The following is a 20,547-nucleotide window of genomic DNA, read 5'->3' as shown; positions in this document are numbered from 1 at the left end:
GAGCGAGTTGGTTCTTGACTCAGAAGTATGCACATCTTAAGAGAACTGACACTAAAATAATCTGCTAGAAGTTGGAAAACATTTCTGAGTCTATATCAACAAAAAAGAAAAATCAGATAGGTACATGCCTCAGGGAATCCTGAAATAAAACCCAGAATTGAAATAATGTCAGTAAAATTATCCATGGATATCTTTGATGAGATCAAGCATGCCTGTGGAATATTTATGCAGTTTATTTTAATATATCACAGTATAACAAACCTTAAGTTTAAGAAAAATTGTATCTACTACAACCTTCAGAGACATCTCAGTTTGTGCAAAGCTATGTCTCAATGTCGTCAAAATGATCCTTGTGCACAGAATGCACAGAGAATGAGAGGGAGGGCATCGTTTACAGTTTGAAAAGCAAAATGAGACATACCATTGAAACAGAAAAGGCAATCTTGAACAGTAAAAATTGAAAGAAATATAAAGTAGAGTTGTTAAGCTAGCAGCACCAAGTCAAGTCAATGTCGTAAAAATGTACCTAGCTGAAAAATGGTACAAATCAGGACTGTTTCAATTCTTTTGGAAAAGTGATCATGCTGGAGGGGCTTCATTTTATCCTAATAGGTAAACTAACGAACACAAATAATGGTTAACCAGCTTTTCTCTGACGTGACACTGATGTCTCTTTTTAAATAATCAGCAAAACAACAGAAAACTCATTTTAAAGAATATGTTAATTTAACTTTCCACAGAGAGCTGACAGTGAAGAAATCTGTTCAAAACTAACACTGTTCAGCCCCATATACAACACTTCTCCATTTTGAATCACTCCTCTGGTTTCTGTGCTGTAGAATCATTGTAGTCCAGAAATCCAAAATAGAGCCGAGAAGTCCATCGTGTTCAGCAGTCGATCCCATAATGCTCAGTCTCACATAGAATACCTCAGGCCAAAGTGTCAGAAAGACGAGCTGTGATTGACTCCTGTCTTTGCAAGTTTATGACCCGTTAAGGACGTAGATGGGGTTGTTGAGTCACAGACAGAAGGTTCTGGCTGCCGTATGGCCTCGTCCAGTTCGTTGATGAAGTGCTTGAGGTCTTCTAGGCATCGTTCGCGGATTTCCCCAAGGTTCTCCCTGAGGGGAACCTGCAGCTGCTTCTCCAGATTGGGGTCTTTAGCCACCAGCATCTTAACCACCATGCCAAATGTCTCGCAGTCCTGGCGATACACCTGAAGTGGGATATGAGCGGAGAAGCATGATGTACACAAATAAATCAACAAACATAAACAGCAAAAGAGGAATCTGATGAAAGCTTTCCTTTCAAAAACACTCTAGTACGTAGCTTTACAACTTAAAAGGTGTTAACAGGCAAAGGTCAAAACCTTAAATAGAAAAGCTCTTACTTGAGTAGATGTAAAGTTGTTTCCTTCCTGGTCTACCTGACGCCTAGGTGTAAATATTCCAGCTTCACTGAGCCTGTGCTGATCATTCTGGTGTTAACACACATCATGTAGTGTCAAAAGATAAACACTTCTCCTCTCCACTTTAATAAGGGCCCTTTATATAGGACATGGTAGCCCAAAGGGCAATAAACCCCCACTTTAGGGGGGGCTCAGAGGCTTATAACAGGTGTTGGAGGGACAATGAGGAAGAAGCTCCGGTGTCCTGTTAGGAAGCTGTGATTTCACACCGAGCCTCAAATGTCTCATAAAACGGAGAGAGCCCGCTGCTTCACGAAAAACTGGTGGGATCCAAAAAAAACAGCCAAAATATTAGTTTGACTCATGATCCTTGATAATAGCTTACAGAAACTCCAAAGGGGAGAATACCATTCAGCTAATCTCATGGGAATCCCTTTTGTGTTGGGTTTCATTTTAAAGCTCCATGCATGGACAAGATGGGTTCCCACACACAAGACTTTGAGACAATTTTTTACATTACATACATTTGCCAGCCAAATGCCTTGCGTGTGAACCTTTTGGTGTTGAATTTAAGTAGAACCTGGTTTCAAAATAAAAGTCATCACTGGGATGCAACAACACATTTGCCATCACATTGTTTTCTGTAGTTCCTCCACTATCGTCATCAAATGAAGGCAAGAAATCTAAACTCAAACTTCATCACATGTGGGATCCTTTACTACGACAGTGTGTTTCTGTTTTCTGCAAAAATGACCAAGTCCTAGTTGACAGCCCTGAGGGACTCTGAGATGTTGTTCCCTTCTAAATCTGGTCATTTCCATCTGTCCCTCCACATTTCTTTCTACAGTCAGTCTTTCTCTGCCTTGCTTTGTCTTGCCTAACATCCCTTTGGTAATTTATGTTTATTAAAGTGGTAAAGAATTAATCCAAATGGAACTAGGACTAAATAAAGCATCTCCTTCGTGCTGCAGGCGGATGCAAGGACACTTCCAATGACAATTGTAATGCGTGGATCTGTGTTTATCCATGTGTGTGTAAAATAAAGCTGGGCGAAAGCAAATTTGAGTCATTCACTGGATAGCAATAGTGGTGTCTTTCCTGCAGGGCGTTCAATCTCGTACGCTTATTTATAGCTTTTAACCATATTCCTGGAAAACTGAGTGTAGTCAGAGAAGTAGGGGAGGATCCAAAATAAAGTTCTGCTGCCAAACAGAGTTTACGTACTTGTAACAACAAATGGTGACTTTCTTAAACCGTAGGTCTGAATTACTTCCACTCATATGTTAAAGCTCCATTAGAGATTTAAGGGAGTTCTTTGCATTTCTGGAACTCATTCAATGAAGAATAAACCTTTGGAAATGTTTCAAATTATGTGACAACAGAAGATTGTTTTAATGTTATGAAATCAGAATCATGTCCACCAAACACCATCTGTAGTCAACATGTTTTCCTCAAAGCATGACCTGAATCCAACTATAAGATGAATGCATTCACAGGAAATGTTTGCTGAACACAAGAATACATACAGTGTTAGAAAGGAGTGCTTTGACGCAAAATAATCAAACACCTGACCCCCCCTTAGTCATATCAATATCACATGAGGATTCCTAGTATACAACAACTGAACAAGTCAGACTAACAAACCTGTGAGGGGAACTTGCTCCTCTGCGCTGAATTTCTCATTTAACAGCTGATAACTAAAGGTCATTCATCAAATTTTCGGAGGAAGTGTCCAATCAAGTGTGTGGACAACTACTATGAATACAGGGAAAGTTATTTCTAGACAACAATGTGCTGAAAACATTCTTCCTGTATTCAAACGCACTTCCTGAATCCCCTCCCTCATTATCCAATCAGGAAGGAAAGGACCGGTTCTTGACGTTGGGTGGGGTCGTTGGAGAAATATTTGTTAAAGGCTTTATATGTGATTTTTTGATCCAGCAGATGTCGCCCTTGAGCACCAGCATGAAACCAAAACAACTCGCGCTGCATTGTTGTGTTAGCATGCTAATGCTAGCGATCTTTATTACGCTGGTATCTTCACACTGAATGTAAATTTACCTGAAATGAGCGTGATCTAGAAACACAGTTAAGCAGTGAGTACAGTATGTTATTCTTCTTTTCTCTAGTCCCTCAATTAAACAATTTTTATTCGCCAGGGGAGGAGTCAGCCGCTGTCCAGGCGATGTAAACAAACAGAAAATATGACTCTGAAAACATCACAGACAGTGGGACTCGGGTATTACACCCATTGTTGACAGTCATTACTCACAGAGTTATTTTCAGAGGATATACTTGATTTCTATTATATTTAAGTGTGAAAAATCGCATATAAAGCCTTTAAACTCTCGCTCTAAGAAAAACCTGTTTAAACTTTATTTTTATAGCCAGTTTAAGCAGGATTAGGAATGAGTGAGGACGCCTGGCCGGAGAAAAGAACAAGAGTTGGGGCCTCAGTCCAGTTCTGCCATCTTTGTACCTAGAATAAAAAACAGGCTGGAACTGTCTTGCAGCCAAGTATATTTAGGTTTCCTGAACAAATGAAATAAAACTCCTTTTGTTTCACAGCCTGGGATTTTTTTGCGGAGGAGTAAAGCATCATACACTTTATTGCCTCTCATGCCTTGTCACTCAATACAACCAGTAGTATGTACTGCAGCCAAAGTCAACTCTGACAATGAGAGCGGGGTTCAGGTTGAATTTCAGCAGACCCACTTCACTTAGCTACACAAACACGCTGCGCCGCTGGTATAAACGTAGCCCGGCACGATGATGGAAAGTGCTGCTTTGGATGTATGGAAAAGTGTCGAGACGGTTGGTGAGGAGCTACCGGGCTGCAATGTGTTTGTGTCAGTGTGTACAGAACAAGATGGCTAGACCAGATTGGGTGCAGAAAGCCAAACATCTGGCCGACACTTGTCAAGAGGCTCCAAAACGAGCTGCCGACTGCAACAGAAACGTCGCTGCATGAGAAAGGGACTCTGTTGTTTTGGCTTGGAAAAAAAGAAAAGTCTAACTTGAGAGTGTTTGGGCTGTGTGTTCTGGGCATGATGGGAAATTGATACCAGCCCCAAAGACAAGTGCTTATACATATTACAAATGCCACTTTGGCGGGGAACCAAGTGTCACATGAAAGAGATTCTCAGAGGTTCTTATTAGACGGTATGCAAGGCTTAAAAAACAGAATTTAGGAAAAGATGCTGGGGCATAATTTTAGATTGAATTCCAAAGTTTCTGTTTGGATGTTTTATATTTCAAGAAGTGATGACAGCCTGGATATACAGCATGCCACAGAAAGTGAAACTTGACTCTCAGGACACATGGATGATTATTTAAGAATTACAATTCCTGAGAAAAAAAAGCTTAAACCTCAACAAAACAGAACCAATTAAACAAAAAGCTAAAGACCTTTCAAGACATTCGTGTGAAATCAAGGCCTTCAATGTCTTTATAACACCTGAGAATTTCCAGTAAAGTTTGCACAATAGAGCTACAATGTACGCAGGCGGACGCAGATGGGAGAGATAAAGACGTTGCTATAAAACAGGCCACAAGCTGCAGTGTCAGCAGCAGCATTATAACGGCGTATAGGCTCTGTGGCGCAGCTATATGCGAGGGCGCAGTGTGTGTGTGTGTGTGTGTATGTATGTGTGTGCTCCAGGGCAGAGCTGGCTCAGGTTTAACGTTCCCAGTAAAGCAGCGGTGGTGCTCACTGGTGCAGGAATGGGCCTTCATTAGATAACCGAGCTGGAGCTGGAGCGTCGAGCCTCGGGGCGGTGTGCGCTCTGTAAAGTGGTCTGCCTCCGAAATTTATAGCTAGCGCAGAGCTATAGCATGTCTGAACTTTACTTGTGTTTCTGCTTTCGTTTATGGGTTCTTGTACCATGTACCATTATCCTTGTGCTTTTACCCAGGCCTCTATGTGAGTGTGCATGTGTGTGGGTTTGACTCATCTTTTCATACACATAGAGTTGTGGGATGTTAAGTTGGGTATAATGAGCAGCTATTTCAGTCAAAAGGGTAGATTAACAAGAGCCAGAGGAAAAACAAAACTATAAATGCAACCAGCTCGTCTCAGATGTGCGGTGGTAGTTCGCGAGAAGACGATATGTGGGTCATAAAAGGTGAGTTTCAGGATGTACCCTTTTGCAATGACGACTGGTGGACAGAGAAGTTCATTTCCTGCCTCGTTAGAAACCTCATAGGTTTTCTATTCCCGTAGTAATGCCTGGCCAGTAAAGTAAAGCTGCGTGTTAGTCAGAGAAGTCAGGGCCAAGATATATAAAGAACTGTTTCTCCAAGAGGGCAGCATGTGTCACACACAGTGGGTTGACATTTATAGAAAAGTTTGACAAACTATTAACTCGTAATGAGCAGATCGTAAATGTAGACATTTTGGAAGTGTGACTGCACATAATTAAATCTTTTCTATTTTTCCCCCCTTTACTAATGCTTCACAAAGAGGGTGCCAATGAATAAGTCTGGGTATGTTATCTACATGAGTTATATGTTGGCTGAGGCGCCAAAAATATGTGGAAAAAAAATGTCTAAAGCACAATTGGAAAAAAAAAAAGGTTTTGAGTTTGATTAGAGGGATAATGTGTTATTATAGGCTTCTTTAAACTTCCTCTAGTTAGAAGGTTTTCAAGTTTCAGAGTTAGGTTATGATGAGGTGTTTTGGGTACCTTCTCTATCTCCTGTGCTTTGGATGCGATGGCCACGGCTCGCCGCTCGAGAAGGTTGTCCGCCGACGGCTTTTGCCTCTCCTCCGCAACCGGCGCCACCTGCAGCTCCTCTTTTTTTACGTCTGGTGGATGGCAGTCCTCCTAAACATGGAGAGGAGAGAATGGAGTCAAACATACTTTTTTAGAAAAGTGAGCAACAAACTGTGAGATCTTATAATGATTTCTAATACGTGACAATATGCGGGCGACTACATGGCACAGAGGGAGAGGATGGGAGAGGATCTAGGTCAGCATCTCAGCAACCACAGAGAGTGACCGACTGACTGTTTAACCTCACAGGAAAGATGTGTTTAATGAGGTGTACCAGAGGATGAAGCTTAGATACAGAGTAGCTGAAAAGCCACAGGATAGTCCATACATGTAAGGTGGCGAGGATTCATAGAAAAAACGATTAGGAATTTAAATTTCAGTGAGGAGATATGTTCTGAGAGCTTAGAAAAATACATTTGTTTAGCTCGGTTTTACCCCTCATCTGTTATGTAAACTGTGTTCAGCTGTTTATTATATCTTCAGAATACGGAATATGTCTGTACAAGCCACGATGAACCATTAGGAGCCTTCTTAATGGGCAGAAAGGAAACTTTAGTACCCATAAGTATTGCTGTTAAAGCCAAAAGAAAGAGCAAAGGGGGGGGAAAACGGGGCCAACTCGGATCACTGCTCAATTGCTTTTGCTCATTTCCTGATACTATTAAGAGTTTGTAGTCCAGGACGCGGAACTGCCCAGCCATGACTGAAGTCCACTCATACATTAAGCGGACCAAATTCTTATTAAGTCTCTGGATGACCGAGGAGAGAAATTACAGGGGGATGGCGCATCACAAAGCAAAGAGTGTGGTCGAAAATAAAAAGCACAGCTCGTAAAGCATCATCTAATCATTACTGCTTCCAGTTCGCTCCCTGAGGCGATGAGTGGGTCAGGGAAGATTGTCTTTGTCTTCTTCAGCCCTGGAAATATATTCCTGTCCCAAGTCTTTTTTTTTTTTTTCCTCTTTCTTGGCACAGCACAACCTGGAACCTTTCCCTTTGTGATGTTATTTTTTGGGCCATTTTGCCTTCTACAATTCTACAATTCACTCAGTATATGCTTTTTTTATCCAAAGCGACGTACATCAGGGAGTAAGTGCAACACAAGTAAGGATCTAGACAGGAGGAAACAACGTCAGTTAATGCAAACGAAGAGCTTTAAGTCTGATCGGACACACAGGTGCTGACAGGCAGTGACCAGAAGCAAAGCATTCTATTCTCTTATCAGCATCAAAACCATCCTACATATCTTCATTATCAAACACGTGTACATTTAGATAGGACAAGGGAGGAGAGAGTTGGGCATGACATGCGAACAAAGGCCCAAGGTCAGATTCCAACCCACAGCCGTTGCTATGAAAACTACAGCCTCCACATATGAGGTGCGCAACATAACCTATGGGCTATCCACCGCCTTAAGGGTCATCCCACTCTTAACAGAAAGCTTGGCTGATACATATTGTGCAAAACTGAAATAAATGATGGAGCTCCACCAACCTCCGGCGAAGTTACCGTTCACTACTACCTCCCGACGTCCCTGACTCTCAGCCACCACATAACAGTGAGTAATGTCTTTAACCTGCTCTTTTGTAAAGAGTCATTTGGTATGAATGTGCGCAAAACAAATAATGATTTACAGGTAGAGGCCAGAAGATATAAAAAGGTGCCTTCAAATATACAGCCATGCTAGTAACTGTGTCAACTAAACACTACTACTGGTTCCAATATTCAGCATCTTAGTTGAGCATGTCTGTAATTGTTTATTAGCTCTAAAACTGAAACGCAGGCGAGTTTGGCAGAATTTGTCATTACCAAGTGACAGGAAAAGTCCAATCCTGCTTCAGTAAAGAAAATTAAGTCACTAAAAACCGTTATGTGACAAGTGTCTAGATATCAAATGTTACGACATTTATTGAATTGTAGTCAGAATACCACACATGCAAAGGCATCGCTTTCTCTTAAGCCGCCTTGTGAACACGGCTAAAAAATATCAGAATGACTTGAAGACCTTTAAAATTCTAACAGGTTTTTTTTTTTTGCCTGTGTATGGATGACTTTTGTTTGCAGCGATTATTTGAGGTGGTGAAAGGTTATCAAGCTGGACTTGTCAGGAATTTGATGGTTTGAGGAGGGACAAAAAAAACAAAAACAAAAAAAAAAACAACCTGGTGACCTTTTCAGTCACAGGACGTGCTCTACCACCCGCTAGGCCACCGTGGCTCGCAGCCAGAGTCAGAGCTGCTCTTTTCGGGCCCCCTTGTTGCTCTCTTCCGTCTGGGATGGCTCCAGAAAGCCTGTGTGTGTGTTTGTTGAATCCCCCCCACCCCCCCCACAACAGGCAGTGGCCAGGGCCATGAGTGCAAAAGCTTTACTGGGGGCACAGCACAGGCCTTTCATCTTAGCCAAGGTTACGGGTTTGTGCCCCCAGAACAGAGGACAACAATGCACCACAGGCTACATCAAACACACGAAGAAAAAAGAAAGAAAGGCAGCCGTGTGTATGTGTGCATGTGTGCATGTGGAGGGGTGGGGCACTTAGTGAAACTTTCATCACAGCAGTTGATTAGATGGGGTTGGGTGGTTCTTAAAAAAAAAAAAAGCACATTAAGAGGACTTTGTTCTATCTTTTGTCTTGTAATTTCAGACACATAAAGCAAGTGCATGGCTTCAAAAAGACATCCAGGTGCCCACTTTAGCAAACAATTTCAACATAAATAACCTCAAGTAGGTTCTTTGAAAGATCTAAGGGCGGATAATGAGATGAATAAGACTCTAAAAGGGGGGACTGAAAAATGCAGCTGTTCAGGCTTTTAGAAAAAGGCACTTTAAAATAAATAATATCGTGAGGTGTTTTCTCAGTCCTGGACAATAACAGCAGTTACAAGAGAAGCAGCTGCACTGAGAGAATGTTTTTTTTTTCTTCTGCAAGGAATAACTAAAACAATGCAGAAACTGTTGACTTCCTTATGATTGTTATACACTCTTATAGAGTATGAGACACTAAGTATTTACAAAAAAGGGCTCTCTAGGGACACCGGTGGCCGAATGGTGAGTTTGTGTGCCCTATGTACAGAGGCTGTGGTCCTCGAAGCGGACGGCCTTGGGTTGGAATCCGACCTGTGGCTCCTTTCCCGCATTTCTCTCTCTAGCCCCAATTTCCACCTCTATCCACTGTCCCGTCTCTCAATAAAAGGCACAAAAGAAAATCTCTCTTGTCCATCTAAAATAGTTTAGAAAAGACAAATGTGTATGCAATGAAACATGAATATAATTCATGTATAGCCATTTTCACATATGCACTCCGGAAAATATCTAGATCATTTCGAGGAGGACTGCTCCGGAGATTCTCCCGACCTAGCCGTTCACATATGCTCCTCACAGCGTAGGGGCTGAAGCAACAGAGTCCGCTACACGGCGCTATAATTATAATATTCGCTTTAATATCAATGCTATGTGTAATACAAAGGAATGACAACATCCACAAACGAGCGAGAACAACATACTGACGAACAGGAAACATAATGCAGCCGTTTAATTCAACGGCGATCATAGCGGTCGCTTGCAGATACTTTATGCACCGTGCAGCAGTCACAGTATAGAAACGTCACTCCAATATGAATTTAAAATAAATAAATGATTATTTCAAAACGTCAGTTCTTCTGATGTTATGTTTCCCCAACACCTTTAGAAAATGTTTTTTTTTTTTTTTTTTTTTTTACTTTAACGAGGGCTAGCCATGGCTACAAACCAGAGAGCATTCATTCGAGTTCTCTTAGAGCTCCAGTATATTATAGGATGTTTATTAGGGAGCAGGTCTGGAAACATACCTAATATTGATGCCTTGAGTCCATCATCATCAACAATGCCATTAAACTCATAAAATGGATGTTTTGTAGTTTGGATTGTGCCCAGTATTTTAAAGCCCTTACATAATTAGTGCTCTGGTAATTTGAAAGTTAACTTGTCAAATCAAATGAGCACTTTCAGGTCACTAACGCTGGCATTTTTCCCGCCTCCACCATACATCTCCTTACAGAAATGTTGGTTGCTTGTCGGTACATCAAAGCTTATTCCTGTGACCCATATACCGGTACTACAAATCCATTTCTGACAGGCACAGCACCACTTAAACCTGCTGGACAGTCACAGCTGCACCAAACACACCGAGTCCTACTCTTCAGCAGGAAATAAAAAAGGAATTGATTGTTCTTTGTAAGCCGTCTAAACACATCCAAATGAGATCCACGGGGACGCCTCCTCGTTTCGAGGCAAAGATCGAATGATAAAGCTTTGACTTAGCCACAGAGTTAGCCTCTTGACTTTCTGGGTGGCCACGGCCAGACGCACTGCGCCTAATCACATCTGATTCTATTTACACTCCTCTGCGGAGTCGGGAGATGGAGGGGAAATCAGCAGAACAAGCTCTCATTTGCAAAACAGACAGAAGGGATCTACGTTCTGTATGTCGTTCAAACATTTAGTGCATCTTTTTTTTTTTTAAAGAAAGAAAAGGAGAGCACTTTAAGGAGGCACAGAGCGTTCTTTCATCGACATTTGAGCTCTTTTACACCATTACGAGTCCTTGTGATTGAAGTCTGCTTACAACACCGGTAAACAAAGCGCAGGCCTGATGGCTTTTATGCTCTGCGTGAGGGCCACTTTAAAAGCCATTAACATACTTCAATGGGACGAAACACTTATTAAAAAGGATGGGATTTAAGAAGTTCCAGATGCATCCAGCTGCACAGTGACAGAGAAGGAGTCTGTAATATACATCCAGGACTAAACTGTTGTGCTTTTAAATTAGAAAAACTAAAAAGTGTAATGTTGAAAAGCATAAATACACTTGAGGAAAGGGAACATATTGTGATAATTACTGAACATTGTTCTTCATAAACTTGAGCTCACCTTGATCGAGGAGGCGCTGTGTGGGGAGCCTTCTCTTGACAGGCCTGGGATTTTTTCTGGAATGAGAAAAGGGACAAAAAAAATGTTTTTTTAAGTAAGCCTTGAGTGAGGAGTGAAATTAAATCAGAGAAAAAAATTGGTTTAAGATTGAGCAAAATGATCAACTTGAGAAGGCAGGAGGTTGACAATCAATGGGAAAAAAAAAGTCAATTAATGCGTCTGGGAATTAAGTAAGGGCTTGTGTTAATTGGGAAGTTTGGTTCCAAAAACCCAGACAGGTACCTCGACTTGAACATCTGGAACAATCCAGAAACAGATGGTTCTCAATCCGGCTCCGAAGGTTACATTTGTCTTTTGTACGGACTCCCACTCATCAATCGAACACCACCTCTCTAACTTTCCATTTATACCTCCACTTTTCTTCAGCGGTTTCTTAGTTTTTGTAAGCTGACCAACCGAGTCTACCAAAGAAAAAAAAAAAAAAGGGGCTCTCCGAGCACCTCGCTATGAAACAAAAACACCTCGATGGCTTCAGGAATATCCATCAGACATCCTATACCCTCTTCCACGTTGGTCCACACACGACCTGGTGGCATTTTTATGAGGCCTGACAAAGTGGCAGACGGATCGGTGGGAGGGGAGGCTGGCCTGCTGGACATATTAGAAACACTCCCTGTCTCTATCAGGTTACCCGGACTGGGAATAGGTTCGGTTTAACGATTGTAACCTTTTGCATGTTCTGGAAACAAACCCTCCGCACATCTTCTCGTCTTGCTGTCATTCATTTGTTTTGGAGAATCAATCAGCTGAGCGACAGTGTGATGAAGGGGTAGAGATGTAGATGTCGTCGTAAAAACGGAGTGTAATGAAACATCAACGCAAGTAAACTTTACTCACCAGCCATCTTGCTTTGGGAAAACGTCTCTTCAAACCCTGCAAGAAAAACAAAACCATACAGTCACTTACAGTGTAGATTTAAAAAAAAAAAAAAAAGCATTCTTATCTTACAGCAAGCACATCTAGCCTAATCAATTAGTTTCACTCAAATGTGATGGATGATGTTTTGATTGTAGCAACATGACTGCCTCACATCAGCACAAACCCCATGCTGTTGTTTTGGGGGCCACTCGAGTTAAAAGCACCAATAAGAGAGGAGATGAAAAGAACTGCGGGCCGCACCCAAGATGCTCACAGACCCAAGTCTGCTCCAAAACTCCAGAGCTGGACATCTACAAATGTATGGTTTATAAATAAGGAAATACTTTGGCACATTTAGTTGCTGTTTTAAGATTTGCTGTAGGCCTTTTGTAATTCACATTTTTAAAAACTAGGGTTGAGAAGTCTACATTAAGCAAATTAATGAAAATTAAAACACTAATCTTAAAAAGGGAATAAAATCCCAGGTAGCATTTGAGCTATATACTCCACATGCTGCAGCTGCAAATGATCTTTGCCTTCTATTTTCTGTGTTTGCAGCACTGAACTGAATTAAAAAGGAGCTTTTTCTGACAAGACAAGAAGCCCAGGAAAGTGTGACTGCACCTCCACAACAGATGACACATTTGTTTTCTATATGACAGGGACTCATTACAGCACAGCCAGCACTGGGTGCTAGCTCAAACTAAATGTGATTTCCAGAGACCTGGATGACAGATTTTCTCTTGTGTCAAAAAGCACAGGGTGCATGTGTTGTGTTCTATTATTCTCACTGTTGACAACATTCAACTTCATCCTGTCTGATTTCAAACATCTACAGGTTTGATAATCTATTCTTCGTGCTTCTACTTCTGCTTTCCACAGATGTCAGCCGCTGACATTTTCCTGACATGACAGGGGTGCGAGGAGACGTGCGAGGAATGGATATGAGCTTATTGTAACCCATGTCAAGGCTCGCTCTCACAGCTCAATGTACAGACCTAAAGCGTCGTGGCCACTCTGCTGAGCAAAGAGCGCCCCCCAGAGGTGCTCAGGAACTCCTGCGTGACCCTCGGCGCCGTCCACACCTGAAATTCAGCCAGACAGATCATCAGTTATTGAAAAAAATGGGAGGAGAGTTTAGAGGTCTTAACAATTAATTTTCATTTTGGGGTATATCGTCCTGAATTTAAATCTTGTACTCTAAAGCAACGCCTGATTATTTTTTTTGATGGAGCAATGCCAGTTCTGTATGAGCAAGTTGTATCTGCCTGTTCTGTCTTTGATTCCATCTGTACATTTCAGGATGTGCCAACTGCAAAGATTTGCCAATGAGTAGCATTAAAATCTCCTTCTATCAGGCTGGAGACTAAAATGTTCCTTTTCAAAAGCTCCACAGTGCACCATGGGAAGGCTCTCTAAGATCTACATACTCTTGCCTTGCTGTGAGGGGAATGGCAGGCCCTTGGCTCTGTCGGGTGAGTATCCTCGGCTGCTGACGCTGGAGCCCGAGCGGCTGTGCGGGGAGCGGGGCACATCGCGGCGCACAGGGGATCGCTCTCTGAGAGGAGGGAAGGGGGCGGCTTTTCTCCTGAACAGGTCTCTGTCCTCCCTGGAAGAAAAAACACACACACAGAGGGAATGCAGAGACATGTCATGATCTGAAGATGTCCAAACAAAGCAGTGTTTGCTGTTTCTGAGAATCAAAGGACACTTGGAGGATTCAAATAGTGGATCCCGTGAGTACTTCATTTTCACTTTTAACACACTTCCTCCCCTCACGTCTGCAGTATCGATGGCTGCAATGAGTCAAACTTGATTTGTCCATGACTCGTCTCATGCAGTGACCGCGCGTGCATTCCCTCTTACCCTCTGTCCAGGTTGAGGATGGCTTGCACTAATGTGTCCTCTCCACTCTCGGGTAGCGATCTGGCAGCCGGATAAACGCCTTGGCTCCGCACGCTGTGAGGAGCAGGAGCGCGTGCACTAAAGAGGGAACAAAAAAAAAAAACATGCAAAGTGTGCAGTCACTTGCAAATACAAAACACGTATAGAATGACACAGCAACACGTTTTATTTGGTCGACTAAAGGGTGTATCGTTTTTCAGTGTGTGCTTCGAGGTAACATGAGCAAGTCAGCTGTGTACAGCTTAGGTCTTTACCTCATACACAAATACCTGATGGCCCAACTCGCCACCATGTCTCCACTGACCTCCGCTTACACCAACTCATCCAATCAATAAAACTGGAACTGACACAGACTAAAATGTTTGGGATCCCCTGCAGTAACCTACCCAAAAGATTTTAAGAGCAGCAAGTTCCATGCAAAGTTGAGTCATCACATGTCACTTCACTGTTTGATCATGTTGAGTCAGAGGTTTGGCAGTGTGAAACAGCAAACGTGCATCCTGAAATCCTGATCCAAAAAAAAAAAAAAAAGTCTCCTATCACAAATGCTCAATCTCAAATTTACGACACTGAAGCAAAAACGGTTTTTGTTTCTTGAAAATGATGACTTCCCCTAAAAATAGACATGAAATATTTTACAAAACAATGACATTCTTCTCAATCCGAACTTTGACTAACTGCAAGTTTTTGCCTTTGGGGGGAGAGGCTCACTTTGAGAAACGTCTTCCATGTCTTTGATAATCATTTTTTACATCTTAAAAGTTTTCATATTAGTGTTTTAATGTCACTCGATAAAATATGAAGCTGCATTTCTTTGATGACCAACACTACACACGCTTCTCACTTTGTTGTGGCTTTGCTCACTAAGAAACATGTGACATTATGTTTACTTAAACTGCTGAGTGAGACCAGAGAGAATACTGTAACACTTTCAAAATAAAAAGTCCAGCCCTGAATTTGCAACTCATCCCGTATTCTAAATACAGAAAGTTCAGTGGGAATGAAATCTAAACTGAGGAGCCAGGCGACTAAATCATTGGAATAAGATGAGACAGGCCAGTTTGGGTCAGAGCAAACCATGATTTATGATATCTGCTATGTAAACTAACATTTCAAACACATCCTCAAGGCCCACTCCAGCAAATACCCCCCTCCCCCCTCCCCCCATACTGAACCAGAGGAGTACACCAGAGTGTAAAAAAAAAAAAAAAAAAGGCTGCCCTCTTCTGTCGCTAATGATCACATCCAGTTTTCAGGAGTAATACTACATACATGGAACCATTTGACAAACTAGATTTGTAATTTGAGTTTGGCTCCTTTAAAGACAAAAAGCAGTTTACCCAAACTCCAAAGGCCGTCCTGTGTGGGGGTCCTCCCTGGGTACTCTGTAAGGATAGTCCTCCTATTCATAAAATAAAAAAATAAAAAAAAGGGTCAAAAATATGAATTAAAAATAGAATCCATTCAGGCAACCTTTCGTCACAAAAACAGATAAATGATGAACTTTGTTACAAAACATCTGTCAAGTTTTCATCTTGAAATGTGTGTCCGATCTCCATTCATCTAAATCAGTGGTTCTCAACCGCCTGGAAAAATAAAACTGTCAGAAAGTCTATAAAGCGCATTTTAAACGTGTTTTTCAAAAAATAAATCTGATTGGTTGAGAATATTATGAATTTGGGGTTACGACTTGTTATTAAGGAGATGGGTGGTGGGTCGTGAGGCTATACCAGTTGACAACCACTGAGCTAAATGTCTCTCCACAGTTTGCGTCACCATGTCGCCTGCCTTCATTACTGTCACACTGAAGATGAATATTCAAAAACATGTGAATGTCAAGACATGCTCGCCAGAGTTAAAGAACATCCCTCAAGGAAAACTGTTATTTGTGACACTGAGAATGGAATGTAATGAGTCTTAAATTAAATGTATTTTTGCAAAAAAAAATAAAAAATATATATATATCTTTTGTTTGTGACCTGGGTTACAGCTTGAAAAAAAAAAGAAAATAACTCAACCCTTTATCATATAACGTCCATGACCAAGAGGTTAATGAGATGCATTGTTTACTTTACACTATAGCACACTTTGTGGCTGGAAAATATTTCCTTACACAACAGCACCCTCTGCTGGTCGGTTATGAGAGCTGCTATTAAAGCAAAATTCTCACCATGCCTTGCAGTTAAAATAAATGTTTACGTCAGTTCAAAATGGGAACATATTAAGCCACTGCTTGCCTTAAAAGCTGAATAAGTTTATATATTTATATATATATATATATATATATATATATATTTTTTTTTTTCAAGGACCATTCGTATATGTTTGTAAACATATTTAAAGAGATAAAAAATGTTTTAGGGTTGTGTGTGCCCCATTTTTTTGCTGTTTTAAACATATTTAAAAACTCAGACGCATGTGGACCAAACATGTTATTATATTTTCTGCAATAATTCACTACATTTTTTGTTTGTTTTTTTGTCTTTCCTTTAAAATTCATTCCTTGCAGTTTTCTAAATATGTTCTAAACACATTAATTGTCTGACTTTCATGCACTCACCCTTCTCGCAGGTGGAACAGCTCTGCGCTCAGCGGGGAAATGAATGCTGTCACCATGGTAGCCCCGCTGATCTTCGTGGTAACTTCTTGGGCCCCCGCCATTCGGGAAAAACCGTTGACCTCCTTCGTATTCATATCCACCCCGACCGTATTCCTCCTCCGGCCTGCCAAAAGGGCCCCTCCTTTCCCCCCCGCCAGCTGCTCGTGGGTATGGACCCTGGCAGGCAGGGAACATATCAGAATTTAAAATTAGCACTTCAGCTGGTGTTTTGAAAAGCGTTTTTTTTTTTTTTTTTAAATGGCCTGTAGTTTACGGGAGCCTACGCCGACTTGTTTCACCTGATGTAGAAATAAACCTCTTAAATACACACACACGCGCACAAACAGGATCCTGTGGACGTGCACTAATGGAGAGGTCTAAGAGTGAGGGGGCTGCCCACAGCGAGTTTTGGGGTTCGGTACCTTGCTCAAGGGTACCTCGGCAGTGCTCAGGAAGTGGACTGGCACCTCTACAGCTACCAGACCAATTTCCGCACTTGAACCGGCGACCCTCCGAGTCACCTACAGACTGAGCTACTTGCCGCCCCACAACTACAAGCAATTCCAGTTTTCTAGCCCCTGCAACATTAACTCTCTCCACTGCTCTACAGCTAACTGATAGAACCACAGTCGTGTGCTTTTACAATAATCTTTATTTTCACAAACAGGCACCCCGTGTCATTTGAATTAGGAGTGACGGAGGGCTAACCTTGAAGTCAAGAGTTAAAAAAACAAAACAAAAGAGAAGAAAGTAAACCATGAAGTCAGACTCACCGGTCTCTCGGTTAGAAAGCGCTCGTCGTACACCTCTCGTATACTCCTGTCTCTCCTGTACGTCACTGCAAGAGGCAAAGGGCGTGCAGAAGGGTGATTTCACAAAATGAAGACAAAACAAGTTTTCACATGTGTCAGTATAAAAAGATTAAAAAGAGAGCGATCCCAACAGACAAAAAAAAAAAAAAACACCCACATAAAAGCAGACATAGATTAAAAAAATTAAAAAATATATTTTGGAAAAGGAAAGTTGTAATCATTGACTTACTTTTTCACTCAAGGACTTCTGTAACCTTCTGACAAAAATCTGTGAAAAAAAAAAAAAAGAAGACACGTGTTAATACTCCACTGTTGGGTTATGAAAGAAAACAACACATAATTGTTATTTTCTAAATAACTGAGAGGAAGAAGATGTTTATCTGACTTGAATACACTGAAAGGCGATAAGACACAGAGCACAGGTCACATGTGAGCTTTAACTAAGCCGGTCTCTTCCTGCAGACTGACCTGCACTTCAATGTCCACTACACAAACACACTGTTCAACACGACATTACCCAGCCGATAAACACACACACACACATTCACCATACCACGAATTCACTATCAAGCTATTTTCCATTTCAGAAAGGAGAGCTAGCATCGCTAATTAGCCAACCTTCCACAAATGCTGCAGAACACTCACAGGTTTGTTTTGATCCGACTAAAGGTTTGGTCATTTCTACTTCCGCCCAAAAACAACCTACAAACATTGACTGTGAAATCAAGCACCCGGCAGATGAAGGCGGGTTAAGTTAGACACTTTAAATACAACATATCCGACGTAAACAAGCAAAACAATCTCACCTTTCTCTTAACGTTTTGGTTAGCAGAGCCTTTTCCGCTGGCGACATGTAACACAGCTTTATGATTGGACGAGGGGGAGCACGCGTCATCAGGAAGCGACTCAAAGGCATGTTTTGTTTCTTTTTACTTAATGTAAGCTTCTTGAAAGTGCAAGAAAACTCTGCATTGAAACCAATTTATTCAACGTTGGAAGCTGCGTCGGTAAGTTATTTCGCTTGTGCATTTCGGAGAAGCAAATATAGACGTGAATTAGTTCGCATGTTGCTCTTTCAAACACTCGCCGTGTGGATGAATGTGCTTTAAACAATCCTTTGCTTCCGTGTTTTAGTGTTTTTAGAAACGAGCAGTATGAGCGGGGGTTTGGCACCAAGCAAAAGCACTGTGTATGTGTCCAACCTGCCATTCTCCCTCACAAACAACGACCTACACAAGGTAAGTCAGTCCTTACTTCATTGTTAGTGTGTTTTCATGGATTCATTCACAATCTTGGATCATTTTTGTGGACATCTCTTTAAACTGTGTCAACCAGCTCACAGTGATTCTCCTTCTGGGTCTGTGAAGCTGTAACCTTACATGGGTGAAACATGTAAATTGTAGCAGATCTATGTTTGGATAGGAGCCAACCATATGTTGTCAACAACTGTTAGACCGAGAGTCTACATCTGTTAGGTACACAAATCAGTGTCATCTTTGTTGTTTTATAGTGATGCACCCAAATGGAAAGGGATTTGTGGGCTGTACCTTCTAGCAGAATATAAGCCACACTGTGCGATGAAGACTTTGCCAATGATTGCAAGCGATCATTGATGTGTGTTTTCTGTGTTGTCTGACCATGGCTGAATAAATCCTAACAAGATCCACAGTCTGTTTCCGTTTTCATCATTGTTCATCTACTACAGAAATAACACTTAACACTAATGTTGACCGGGATTCATCTTTATCATAACATTTAACAAATGCAAATATTCAAATAACAGTGTTATGACACTAAAGTTTACAAACTAAGGTCAATTCATCAGTGGAACATCTTTTTTTTTTGTGTTTCAGCTGTTCACCAAATATGGAAAAGTTGTAAAGTAAGTTGCTCTTATTCACTTCTTTCATCCGTGTGTCAGCTGTTAGAGAAGAGAGATAACCCACCCCCTTTTAAGTCTTCAAATATTTGCTTGTAGTAATAGAATTGTTTTTTTACGTTTCATTAAAAAAAAGTATTCATAACTGTAATGTGTACTCCAGGGTCACAATTGTAAAGGATAAAGATACACGCCAAAGCAAAGGAGTGGCATTTGTTCTCTTCCTAGACAGAGAATCAGCTCACAATTGTGCCAGAGCAGTAAACAACAAACAGGTGAGTCTACTTCCCATTACAAGCCTGATTGTTCTGATGCATGTGTTGAGAACGGTGAACTGGAGCCTCAGAGCTCACCGATGTGTTTGTCTCCTAGTTGTTTGGCAGAACAGTGAAAGCGAGCATTGCCGTCGACAATGGGCGAGCTACTGAGTTTATAAGGAGAAGGAACTACACGGACAAGACGAAATGCTACGAATGCGGGGTCAGCGCACAGTGAATGCTTTTTGTCCTATTCGATTATCACATTTTATGAATCCTTTTATTCTGTCTTTTGCGTTGAGGAAATGTATGTATGTTTTACTGCTGCGTTATAAAGGATTCGGGTCATCTGAGCTATGCGTGCCCCAAAAATATCCTGGGAGAGAGAGAACCCCCAAAGAAGAAGGAAAAGAAAAAGAAGAAAAAGGCGGAGCAACCCGAGTATGTGTAAGTGTCTTAAAGCTGATATCATGAGATGTTGCACAGTAGAATGTTTCCGGATTGTAATTGCGACATGATTTCCCAAAACAGTGAAGAAGAAGAAGAAGAAAGTGAAGAAGAGGGAGAGGACCCAAAATTAGATAGTCTCAGCCAAGCTATAGCTTTTCAGGTTTGTGTCTATTACATATTAATAAAAAATAAAAAAAGAACGGTGTCAACCGGGTAAAAGGAATAACTTAGAACTGTCATGTCTCCCTTCAGCAAGCCTGTATGGAGGAAGAGGAGGAGACACAGAAGAAGCAGACACGTTTGTCCCAAGAGGACGACGCTCATGCTTCGACATCTTCAGACTCTAAGAAACCGAGGATCAAAAAGAGCGCTTACTTCAGCGATGAGGAGGAGCTCAGTGACTGAAACTGATATACATTTGTTCATGACGTAAAGGTTTTTATCATATAGGTTGTACAGATAGGTCATGATTGTTTATAAATTCTGTCTTATTGTTCCTTCATCGATTCAGAGTGTATGTGTTGTTTTCATTGTCAGGCAATAAATCCCTATTTTTTAACAACAATCCAAATGTATTGTTGGTGTTAATTCAGATTCAGATAAAGGATTTTTTTTTTTAAAGGTTACTTACAACAAATG

General features: G+C 41.3%; 2 protein-coding genes across 5 annotated transcripts; one reads left to right on the top strand and one right to left on the bottom strand.

Moving 5' to 3' along the window:
• Positions 1-215: 215 nt before the first annotated feature.
• Positions 216-18,184, bottom strand: pphln1 (periphilin 1). Of its 3 annotated transcripts, none has more exons than XM_020650407.3 (12): positions 18,129-18,184; positions 17,552-17,590; positions 17,284-17,348; positions 16,472-16,687; positions 15,252-15,313; positions 13,873-13,989; positions 13,437-13,615; positions 13,005-13,091; positions 11,986-12,021; positions 11,089-11,144; positions 6,094-6,234; positions 216-1,216 (listed from the first exon to the last, which is right to left on the bottom strand). In XM_020650407.3, coding segments are annotated over exons 2-12 (1,233 nt in total). In that variant the 5' UTR covers positions 17,553-17,590; positions 18,129-18,184; the 3' UTR covers positions 216-943. The 3 variants fall into 3 exon arrangements, with proteins under 3 accessions (XP_020506063.1, XP_020506065.1, XP_020506064.1); XM_020650409.3 differs by having other exon boundaries at positions 13,443-13,615; XM_020650408.3 differs by lacking the exon at positions 18,129-18,184 and adding an exon at positions 17,968-18,111.
• A 7-nt stretch (positions 18,185-18,191) lies between these two features.
• zcrb1 (zinc finger CCHC-type and RNA binding motif 1) lies at positions 18,192-20,473 on the top strand. 2 transcript variants are annotated; one of them, XM_020650406.3, is made up of 8 exons: positions 18,192-18,329; positions 18,457-18,560; positions 19,176-19,204; positions 19,365-19,476; positions 19,574-19,681; positions 19,796-19,899; positions 19,990-20,068; positions 20,161-20,473. In XM_020650406.3, exons 2-8 carry the CDS (start codon positions 18,477-18,479, stop codon positions 20,311-20,313), a joined length of 669 nt encoding a protein of 222 aa, XP_020506062.1. In that variant the 5' UTR covers positions 18,192-18,329; positions 18,457-18,476; the 3' UTR covers positions 20,314-20,473. The 2 variants fall into 2 exon arrangements, with proteins under 2 accessions (XP_020506062.1, XP_020506061.1); XM_020650405.3 differs by having other exon boundaries at positions 18,195-18,329; positions 19,796-19,905.
• Positions 20,474-20,547: the final 74 nt, after the last annotated feature.

This window comes from Labrus bergylta, chromosome 23, assembly GCF_963930695.1.
Source record: "Labrus bergylta chromosome 23, fLabBer1.1, whole genome shotgun sequence".
NCBI lineage: Eukaryota > Metazoa > Chordata > Actinopteri > Labriformes > Labridae > Labrus > Labrus bergylta.
Note: the sequence above shows the minus strand (reverse complement) of the source record. Positions and strands in the feature narration are given on the sequence as shown.

Excerpts from the sequence above, each read along its gene's own strand:
- pphln1 (XM_020650407.3), bottom strand. Across the intron at positions 13,990-15,251 it reads GGACGGCCTTTGGAGTTTGG|TGCACGCGCTCCTGCTCCTC; the intron begins GTAAACTGCTTT and ends TTCCCTCTTTAG. Across the intron at positions 12,022-13,004 it reads GAGTGGCCACGACGCTTTAG|GGTTTGAAGAGACGTTTTCC; the intron begins GTCTGTACATTG and ends TTTTTCTTGCAG.
- zcrb1 (XM_020650405.3), top strand. The coding sequence starts at position 18,477 with ATGAGCGGGGGTTTGGCACCAAGCAAAAGCACTGTGTATGTGTCCAAC. Across the intron at positions 18,561-19,175 it reads CAAACAACGACCTACACAAG|CTGTTCACCAAATATGGAAA; the intron begins GTAAGTCAGTCC and ends TTTGTGTTTCAG. Across the intron at positions 19,477-19,573 it reads GAGCAGTAAACAACAAACAG|TTGTTTGGCAGAACAGTGAA; the intron begins GTGAGTCTACTT and ends TTTGTCTCCTAG.